The 11,303-nt window shown below is 39.4% G+C and overlaps 1 protein-coding gene across 1 annotated transcript; it reads right to left on the minus strand.

The window, feature by feature from the left end:
* Positions 1–3,531: 3,531 nt before the first annotated feature.
* LOC135645580 (uncharacterized) lies at positions 3,532–5,764 on the minus strand. The gene has a single exon (XM_065164115.1). It carries the CDS (start codon positions 5,506–5,508, stop codon positions 3,613–3,615), a length of 1,896 nt encoding a protein of 631 aa, XP_065020187.1. The 5' UTR covers positions 5,509–5,764; the 3' UTR covers positions 3,532–3,612.
* Positions 5,765–11,303: the final 5,539 nt, after the last annotated feature.

Raw genomic sequence — 11,303 nt, forward strand, 5'->3', positions numbered from 1 at the left:
CTATCATAATGCGTAAATTGAGGTAGATCCAATGCCTCTATCAAAGGCTCGTGGGTGACCCTCGTGATCAAATGGGGCTTTGCTACGCTCGACGAAGAGTTGGCCTCCTTCCTTTTTAGGGTGTGTAGATTCATACCTATAGAGGATCCAAATCATAAAGTTAAAAATTAAAAAGCAAGGTCAAGTAAAGTGAGCGAAGGTTTAGGTCATATGCCAAGGAGACGAACTAAGACTCATGTCAATCAGCTAATCCTCATCCATCATTCGAACTACATTGGAGAAAAAAAAAATATCCCTCAATCGAAGCACTTGATCTCTCTCCTCGTCCGATAGGAAGAGAGTGGTGTTATCAGTACAATGTGTTGACCAGGTGAGGTTGAATCCCCAATCTTGACTTGAACTCAAGAGGAAGAACCACTCCTTCTAACCCTTGTTATTAGAAGGTGCATCACTAACCTTGAAGCCCCCTCGAGTGAAAGTAGTAGCTACTTCTCTTCTTGCACAATTGAAAATAAGTGACAAAGATGGTGTAGGTCAGAGTAATGTTAGCACGTAGGCATTCCCCGATGAACACCTATCAGAGAGTGCCACAAGTTGGTCACCATTTAGGAAGGTGATATTCTCCACCATTAAATGTAAGACACTATTATTGGGTGGAAAGAAAGATGAAGGCTCAACTTGAAGGCATCACAAGATAAGCAGAAAGATTGGAGAGCAAGATCGAAAGGGTGATGATCGGGTCAAGGAACTTGCAGGTCGAACTCGCCCAAGATACAATACTTAGTTTGCAAGCAATCCAAGAGAGGTGGCAAGGTGGGAGACACTCCTAAGGAGGACCTAGGGGCAATGCTGAGAGCTCCCGAGGCATTGAAGACTCTAGATTATGGAGGCTCAAATGAAAGAATGAGTTCTACCGCATAGGAAAAGAGAGATTTATAAGAAAGCTATTGATCTCTCTCCTCCTTTAATTAAGAAGTTGATCTCTCTCTCTCTCTTCTTCTATCGTTGAGACAAGTGTCCTTTCATTGGTAATCCCTAAGAGACACTAATAGCTAAGGGATTCGAAATCTGCCACGGTGGAGGAAGGACTTCAAAATCCATCATAGTAGAAGGACCCAAAATCCATCATAGTGGAGAAAGAACTTTGAAATCAGACCCAAAATCCGTCATAATGGAGGAAGAACTTCGAAATCTACCACAGTAGGAGGATCCAAAATCCGTCATAGTAGAGGAAGGACTTTAAAATCTATCATAGTGGAAGGACACAAAATTCGCCATGGTGGAGGAGTTAAAATCCACCACGGTGGAGGGAGGCTTTAAAGCCCGCAAGGGTAGAAGAAAGATAAATTCGCTCTGACAAAGGCATAGAGCCAAATATGCCCGAGGCATATGAGTCGAGAATGTGCCCGAGCCAAATAAGGCCAACCCGTGCCAAGATATATTTGCTACGACGAAGACACTTGACCGAATGTGTCTGAGGCGTATTAATTGGGAAACTTGACCCATGTTAGAATAAACACTCTACGATGGAGACGTAGGGCTAAATGTGCCCGAAGCATGTGAGTCAAGAAACCTGACCCGTGCCAAGATAAATCCATTATAGCAAAGGTGCAAAGCCAAATGTGCCTAAGGTGTGTGAGTCGGGAAACCTGATCTATGCCAAGATAAATCTATTATGGTGGCATAGGTCCAAATGTGCCCGAGGCATTGAGTTAGGAAACCCGACCTATACTAAGATAAATCCATTACGGTGAAGGCATAGGGCTAAATGTGCCTAAAGCATGTGAGTCGGGAAACTCAACTCATGATACGATAAAACCGTTATAGTGGAGGCACAAAGCCAAATGTGCTTAAGGCGTGTGAGTCGGGAAACTTAACTCACGCAAAGATAAATATATTATGATAGAAGTGCAGGGCCAAACCTCCCAAGACATGTAATTTAGAAAATTCAACTCACGCCAAAGTAAACCCATTACACAGAAGCATATGATAAAATGTGCTTGAGACGCTCGAGTCAAGAAAACATACCCGCGCCTATGAGTGTCTCCTTTACGCTATAGAGGAACAGGTTGATAATAAGCTTCTCTAGGTGAATTGAACATTGCTCTTTGGACCCCTTTAACAATAGCTCGGAAGCACGCCTTGGTTGGGAGATAAATGATAAGGAATATGGTGACCAATCACTATTTGACACCTATTGCCACATGTAGATTAGCATGGAAAGAAACAGTCTCAGTCACCCTCTACTTGTCTGCCCCCATGGACAATAGTCTAAGGAAGGCCGTCCGAGTCTATCTCCCCCCTATCGCTCATGTGAACAAAATATCAAAGGAGTATGTTTGGGCGATTATAGGTTGTCCCCTCCATAAACCATGTATACAAGCTAACTTTCGGCACCAAACCACGAGATTATTTTTTTAAGAAAAACTCATACTCCAGAAAGGATTCACGTGAACACCAAAGGATTGGGTCAGAAAAATTTTTCTAATTAAAATTTAATTACATATGTCTGATTCTTTGAACTGAGTGTAACCACACTGTGTCTCAAACCTTTGTCACAAATGATCATAGGACAAAACAGATACTTAGAATATGCAGAATATCCATGCATTATATCAATATAACTCAATAAATCTATAATATGTATACATTATATCTCAAACTTTTGCCACAAATGGATAAGAATATCTTAATACAAACTTTTGCCACAAATGGTCATCAGAGTATAGGACAAGACAGAGACATATAATAAAATAACACTTCCACACAACTTTCCTAGAAATGACTGGTGTCAAGCAAGAAAATTATAGGAAAATAAAATGATATAAAAATTTTCTGGACAAATCACTCGCTTTCTTTATTAATTTCATTATGTACTTCCTGACCAAAAAAGTCCAATCCATCGATCCAATCAATCAAGTGGTTCATCAGACAGAGGCCGGTTGGTTGCCTGCACACAGAAGGGTCATGGCTAGATTCACCCGTGCATCTCCCACTGGTGACTGATTGGTCCTACTTTGAATTACTTGTAATAACAAAGAAGAAGAGACAGTAATTAAACACCCTTCTGGCAACCCAGTCAACTTCTGGATTGAGATGGATAACAAGGCATGACTGGTGGTGCAGAAAATTCTGCATGCAGACAAACCCAATCATCAGAAAAGACACAGAGGAGGGCAGCTGGTGTAAGGTGAGGCTGCCCTTCATGTGGTTGACCTCGAGGACGGGAAGAAGGCCAAAAATATTTGATATGAGAGCACTCCGTAAGCATTGAAGACAGCATGTGACTTGCTCCGCTCACTGTACATATCCAAGACTCGAGTACTGACAAGTTCGATCACATCGATGCTTTTATTTGTCTCACTACAGGAAGAGTTAGGAGTTGGTTGAGTGATGATTGAATCGATACTATCTTTCTGATGCACTGTAACTCCCAAGTTTGAAGCATGTTTTGCAGATGAATTTAACCCAGAGGAAAACCAGTAAAACCGGAAGAGGAAGGAGGAGGAGTAATGGTTGTGGACTGCTGTGTGCAAAATGGAGTACTCTTTCTTTGCCATCTTTGTTGATTAGTAAGCAGAAGATTAGAGCAGAGTTTACATGTAAGCTTTCTCAAGCTCTTTTACCATTACCATTGACCACGACCTCCTCCTCTTCATCCTGAGATGTAGCGTTCTTCTTCTTCTTCTTCTGTGTCGCCTCTTCTTCTCCATCTATCCGATCTAGACTGAAGTTTCCCGCGGCCATGTCGATCTCTGCTACTGCCATCTGCTCCCTAAACTTGGCATAGATGTCGCCCTTGTAGAAGTCCTTGGTCCTCCAGACCAGTACCAGCGACACCAGCGCTCCGAGCACCGTCACCGCCGTGATTATGATGAACGAGAGTTTGTAACACTCGACGCCGATGCAGGTCAGGTCGGTGCCGTTGGGTCCCCTCACGCCATTGTTCTGCTTCAGCGCCTCCCTGTCGTACAAGTATCCGGCCACCCTCACGTTCAGTATGTAGGACCCGATCGGGCTGGCGACGCCGCCGAAGTTGTAGAGCGTGGAGTAGTATTTTAACCCGAAGATCTCCGATATGATGGCGAAGAGCAGCGGCCACTGCGCGCCGAAGCAGAACCCGATGACCACTGAGGCGAAGTATAAGGAATTCGAGACGCCGAAGGCGATGAGGAGATGGCCGACGCAGGACAAGAGGAGGACTGCCGTGAGCATGAGCGGGCGAGGGAACTTGTACTTGGTGAGGAAGATCTCAGAGGCGAACCCGGACGCCACTCTCCCTGCGTAGTTCCAGATGCTGATGAGCGAGACGAATGTGGCGATGCTCCGCTTGGGGTAGCCCAGCGACTCGCCGATCTGGCCCATGTTGTCGATCGCCGTCAGCGTGCCCCCGACGCCGCAGATGGTGGCGAAGAAGAGGATTATCATGTCGATGCTCACCAGCGCCTGGAGGATGGAGTAGTCCTCGCCCCTGTCGGGCGGCCTGAACATGTCTCCCACGCAGGAAACTACATGGTTCTTATGTTTGGTGCCGGCCGTGGCTGTTGTCGGAGGACTCTGTTTGGACTCTGGGAGCGGCAACGGCTCTGGTGGCGACGGCTTCTCGACGGTGATGGCGAGTGGCTGTGGGTTTTGCAGATCTTGCTTCGTTTGCTTGAAGACTCTGAACTCCTCTTTAACGACGACCGCGAGGGGGAGTACGAGGAGGAGCATAACTACGGCAGCGCTGATGCCGAACTCAGAGTGGGAGAAGGTGACTTTATTCTCGATGACGATCGCGATCAAGAGGTAAGTAGCGAGAGCGATGGAGATGTAGAGGAAGCAAAAGAAGGGCTTGGGCGTCTTGCCCTGCGTTTCCACCTTCATGATCCGAATGGTGTGGACGAAGACGATGGAGATGGCGGCCGGGAGCCAGGCGATGAGCAGAACAAGGGACTTGGAGTCGTCGCCGTAGATGGCATAGTAGAGCTGGGTCATGATGGCGCCGCTGAGGCCGACGAAGCCCTTGAGGAGGCCGAGCACGATCCCGCGGCTCTCCGGGAAGTTCTTGACGCAGGTGACGAGGGCACCGGTGTTGGCGAAGGTCTGGGAGTTGGCGCCGACGCAGATGTAGAGGCACATAAGCCAGACGTGGGGAGGAGCGGTGCGGCCGGTGATGGCGAGGTAGATCATGAGGTAGCCGAAGAGGTTCATGCCGGCGCCCATGGCGAGGACGACCCAGGGCGGGGTGACCTCGTTGATGAGGCCGGAGAGGACGCCGACGTTGGCGCCGAGGTCCTTGAAGAAGGACAGCGTGTTCAGCGTCGACTGGTCGTAGCCCAGCGACGACTTGATGTCCTTGGAGTAGATGCTGAAGATGTAGGTGGCACCGGCGGCGGCCATGATAAGGAACGAAGAGAAGAGCATAAACCACCGGCCGCGCACCACTCGGACGGCGAACCTACATGGATCCAGCTTGAGGCCATCGCCGTCGCCCGCGCCTCCGCAGGTACCACCGGCAAAAACCATACCCCCTTTCTCTCTCTGTATCTCAAAGTCTCTCTGTCTCTCGCTCTCTCTCTCTCTCTCTCTCTCTCTCTCTCTCTCTCTCTCACGCACACACTGCGGCGTGGCGGGGTGAGAAGGGAGAAGCAGCGAATAGCCTATATAACAACGGGGAAATGGATAGGCCACAGGGAAAGGAGTCTGAACACCATAGGTGTGCTTTGACGCCGTGAGAGAAGAAAGATATTGGTGTTGACTTCGATGACACTGGTGGCAAGCGTGACACGAAGTAAATGTGGCCACTGCTGGGGGTTAAACATCAGAGTGTACGGTCGACGAGGGTCCAAATCTGATGCTTCACAGCGTGCATCTCACTACTCTCTGAGCATATCTTCTTTTATCTGATTCATAAGACACCGAGTTTTGCTATGGTCATATCATTTCTCTTTCTAGAATACCCAATTCAATGCTACCAGCTGAACCTTCTGACGCACTTAATTCCTTCTCTACAGGTAGGAGATGACCACAAACATGTCATTTCCTCCGGGAAACATGTAGCACCATACTGCCGACCTGGGATCTGTATCCACCAATAGGTTGACTAACGGTGGATCAGTATTCAAGTCAACTAAAGTTGTCGCAGCTCAGCACCAAGCGACCAGTTTGTCAGGGAGCCACAAGTGTCTTCTAACGGAAGGGATTCGGGGAAGAAGAAGGACCTTAGGTTAACCCATCATGCCATTGTGTGGCTTGCAATGGAGATAACCTCAATAGAGACACCTATGGTCCAGCTTTGGACCAGTTGACCGCTGTGATGTGAGAAGACTGCTGACGCTGGTGATGTTGGGCTAGTCCACGTCTATGCATAATAGCTACAGTTCCTTTTGTTTCACATGACTCAGAGAGAGAAGCAAGGCAGTGGTTTGGCACACTTGCCTATGGGTCGAATATGAGTACTTTCAATATGAATCCAACCTACATCGTGCATCATATGACAACCATATTAATATACACATCTCAAGACTTAGAAATAAGATAATATGAAGCTAATAATGTAGATCACGAGAGGATCATTTAGCTTATTGTTATATTTTAGAAAATGCAGGAAGACTTCTTGCTGTACATAATGATAATGTTAAATTTTGATCATTAATTTGATCTAGTAAGATTGATTAGATCAGACATGTGTTTCGTGTACTATCGTATTCAAAAAAAAATATTTAAGTATTCATAATTTGAACGAAGAAATCGTATCTCGTATCTCATCTTACGATTGAACATGTTCGTATCTTATATTCTGTTTTCTATAAAATATTATATGTGAATTTATTTAATAAAATATCTTTGACGATCGAAATAATATGCATCCACAATAATCTAAAACAAATAACTGTTTATATAATTTATTTTAAGTAAAACCATATGTGATAATATAATATTATTCGTATGATCGTCGATTAAATAACAGAAGATACTCTTTTTAGATGTGATATGTTCTTGTTAGTTCCTTATAATAAGCAATAGTTGACATGATGTAGAATTTTATACGTCCGAGTCTTAATTGATCAGAAATAATAATGATATCAGATAAGTAAATTAACTCATCTTAGCTTTGCGTTGGTCATTGTTTATGTTTGAGTGATGTGCTAGGAAGGCTTAAAATCATCACCATTATAGAGTCAAATGACCTCAAATCAATCAAAAGAACACAAGAATAGTAGTGATACATGATGGTTCTCTTTTTCTATGTAGGAAACATTTGGATTTTAATGCATGAAGCAAGACTCAGGTCATCAAATGAGAAAGAAATCAATCAAGCTACTACATATGAATCACTTCATACTTCGACAGCATGGTGAATGGAGTTGTCTAGGAAGTACACGATGTTAGATATTTTGATATCAAAATATGTTTATAAAATATTATAATAGAAACATAAAGAAAACTAACGTGGAAACAAAACTATGTACCTCCGGCCATTGTTATCAATAATTTCAGTAACGATTTTTTTTTTTTTTTTTTTTTGACACTTCTCAAGCCCAATGACCAAAATCCTTATTTATATATATGTTCTCCCATCAAGAATATTTATTATCACTAACTCACAACGTTCAAGAATTAATTTAAATTTATAACGTTTAGACCATAATAAAAATTTTTAATAATATCAAATAAAATATTTAATAATAATGGTTACATTTAGAATGAAAAATTAAAATATTTAAATCATGACAAATGAAGAAATTGATTATAATGAATGATGAACTTAACGAGAACGATTACATTATTATTAAATAAAATATTTAATAATAACGGTTACTTGGTCTTTATGTTTAGCTTAATAATTTGAATTAATCTTTATCGAATAATTTTATTGAGAAATAAATACATGAATCATAGCGATAAGTCCTCTAAGAGTGAGTATTATCATCCATGTATCACGATGTATTTAATTTCTTAATCTTAATATAGTAATATTAAATAATAAATAAACCTTATGTTTATTCTTGGTCTAGTACTAATATAGTTTCTCAAATTAATGTGCACATGAATGAAAAAATATCATAATATATATATGAGTTTCAATATAATTACAAAGTGGAACCAAGTCCCGTTTTCTCTACATGATCCTTGAATTTTAGATGTGGCATGTCTTTGGTCAAAAGATCAGCAATCATCAATTTAGGTGTTAATATGCTCAATGACTATTTTCTTTTCTTTTATACATTCTAAATACTTAATGTCAATATGTTTACTTCGACTTTGACTTTTATTATTTTTAGCCATAAAGACAGCAACTAAATTATCACATAAAATTCTTAATGGCCCAGAAATATAATCTGTGATTCTAAGCCCAAAAATAAAACTCTTAAGCTACACACCATGTGAATTAGTCTCAAAATAGAAGACAAACTCAACTTCTATGGTAGAAGTAGCAGTTAAGGTCTGCTTAGTACTTCTCCAAGAAATAGCTCCACCAGCCATTATAAAAATATATCTTGATGTTGATTTACGTGAATTGCTCATCGATAGCTTATAATAAGTCTCAGACCTTCTCATGCTGGTTAACAGAATCACGTAGGTCAACATTTATCTTAGTTTTGATAAATATTACGTTGAGCCAATTGGATCGCTCCCATGGCTTATATAACGCGACCTTAGTTAGAGTGTTGATATTAGTGATTGTAGGTGGTTCGTCTTTCCTAATAGCATAATCAATATCCATCCACCCTAAATGGAGGAGAACCCTCTCCTTCCATATTTTATAGTTATCACCCCTAAGTTTGGGAATGTCACATCTAATATTAGAGAAATTAACGGTATGAGAAATTATATAAAATCAAACATGTTTATGTCAAAATTTAAGACTTAATAGTTTAAATTACATATTTTACCAATGTGAAACATGTCAAAAGATGAATCTCATGACATAAAAATTACTTGTGTGCTAAAATTTTTATTCAAATAGATTCAAATGATCTTTATGATAAAACTATCAAATTATATTCCAATTCATAATTCCTGTAGGTAAATTATGAAAATAATTTGATATTTTATCTTGATTAATTATATGAATATAATAAAAAATTATATGGGATAATAATTATTATATTAAATATAATCAGTCACAATATGATGTCTAATTACTTATGTGATCCTTATTTTAACTTTATATATACTTTTAATTAATTAAAAATATTATGACTAATTTTTAATTAATTAAGATTATATGGATTACTAGACATTTTGGACATATAAAATTGACTCATAAGCATGAATTAATATAACCAAATATGCATAAATAATATAAGCATTTTACTAACTAAAAATATTAAAAATTTTATATCCTCATTATTTTCAACATGAAATATATCAAGAAGTTTAAAAAAGAAACCAAAATCAAATCATATTCATGGTATAAAAATGAAAACCTTTTCATATCAAAGTAGATGTCAATGGCTCTAATACGAACCGTTAGATATTTTGATATCAAAATGTGTTTCTAAAACATTATAATAGAAACACAAGAATAACTAATGAGGAAACAAAATTGTATACTATCAAGAATTTCAATAACAATTTCTTCTTGATATTTTGGTACTTTTCGGCTTAGAAATATTACTTTAGATGGTATAGAAAATCTTTTAGACTTGAGATGTTGAATTAGGGACCAAAATTCTCATTTATATAGATATTCTTCCATCAAATACATTTATTATCACCAACTCATAACGTTTAAAAATTAATTCAAATTTATAATATTTAGATCATAATAAATTTTTTAATGATAATAAATAAAATATTTAAAAATAATGATTATATTTAGAATGAAAAATTAAAATATTTAAACCATAATAAATAAAGAAATGTATTATAATAAATTATAAACTCAATGAGAACGATTACATTATTATTAAATAAAATATTTAATAATAACGATTACACACCAACCATATAGAAGAAACATTAACATGGTCAATATATGTCACTGCAGACAGCATGGTCAATATATTTAGAATCTCGCTCTCTCTCTCTCTCTCTCTCTCTCTCTCTCTCATGGTTGGATTCTACCAGCATCACACGTTCTCCACAGACAGCATCACCTCACATTACTCAAGATCCGAGGGTGACTTGTTCCACCACCGCCTTTGTTGGCTCATCTGTCACACCCACTCCCTCTTCCCTTCCCCACCATAAGGGCATTCCAAAATCAAAGGAAGACTACCAAGACAACGCATGCAAAGATACTCCTTTTTGTGTCTGCCATCTTCCTTCTAGTCTCTCGAATCCTCTCATCCTACCTTCGTTCTGCACCTTTCATGTTGGACTAGCTTGGAGGCGCTAAATGAGTACATGAAGAGTGTAGATACAAAACCAACCTTCATTGTTTCATTGTCAATCCTACAAATATATTGAACTTATGAGTTGTTTCAACTCTATTCATTTCTTATTTCCATCATTTAGGCCAAGATCACTACTCTGCCTCCACAAAAGCTGGAGTTGGTGTAGGTAGTCAAAAAAGTCGGGGTTCCAATCGGATAGGCTCCACAAAAGATTGGGAGTTGGGAGGGGATGCTATATGGCTAGTGGATGGATAACTTGCGGTTGACTTGGGTTTGGAAGATGCTATTGCTTTCGACCAAAGTTCCTAAAAGAGAATATTGTGCTTTCGAGGCAGGGAAATGTCTTTAATGCTTATGAATTGGGAATCTTGTCCATCACTTATCAATTCTGCCCTCTCTCTTTCCAACAAATATTACAAGTTATATATTTATCTTTTTTTAAGAAAATTAAAGGATGAAACTTTCCTTACATTAAACAACATAAAAAAAAAGTTTTAAAGATGAACTTATGTAAATATTTATATATATAATAAGAATTGATTATATTTTTATAATATAATCACCTTTCCCCCTTTTTTTGACCTTCCTCTATATTATACTGTTTATCCACATGTAAATTAGGTGAAACATTTGATCTTTTTGCGTTCAAAGTCAAATTCATTGACCTATTGCAACCATAGTGTTCCGTAAGAAACATGATTTGGTACCTAATATAACTTTATCCTAATTGAAGATGTTAACAAGCGTACCCGATAAAGATCTTGACTGATTCTCGAGACCAAGTTTCATATTTTTAGTAAAAAATAATCTTGATCAATGATAAACTTACTATAATATTTAAATAATTTTGTATTGATCATGAAAGAATATTTTGTAAAGCATGAAAGGACACCTCACCGGTGGAGACTTTGCAACCACAATGGTTGACAATAGATAGAAGGATGAAGGTGGGGTATGTATGAGCGAGATTATGAG

Source organism: Musa acuminata, chromosome BXJ3-8 (genome assembly GCF_036884655.1).
Source record: "Musa acuminata AAA Group cultivar baxijiao chromosome BXJ3-8, Cavendish_Baxijiao_AAA, whole genome shotgun sequence".
NCBI classification, from domain to species: domain Eukaryota; kingdom Viridiplantae; phylum Streptophyta; class Magnoliopsida; order Zingiberales; family Musaceae; genus Musa; species Musa acuminata.

Bases quoted from the DNA above. Each gene is read 5' to 3' on its own strand.
- LOC135645580 (XM_065164115.1), bottom strand. From the start codon at position 5,508: ATGGTTTTTGCCGGTGGTACCTGCGGAGGCGCGGGCGACGGCGATGGC.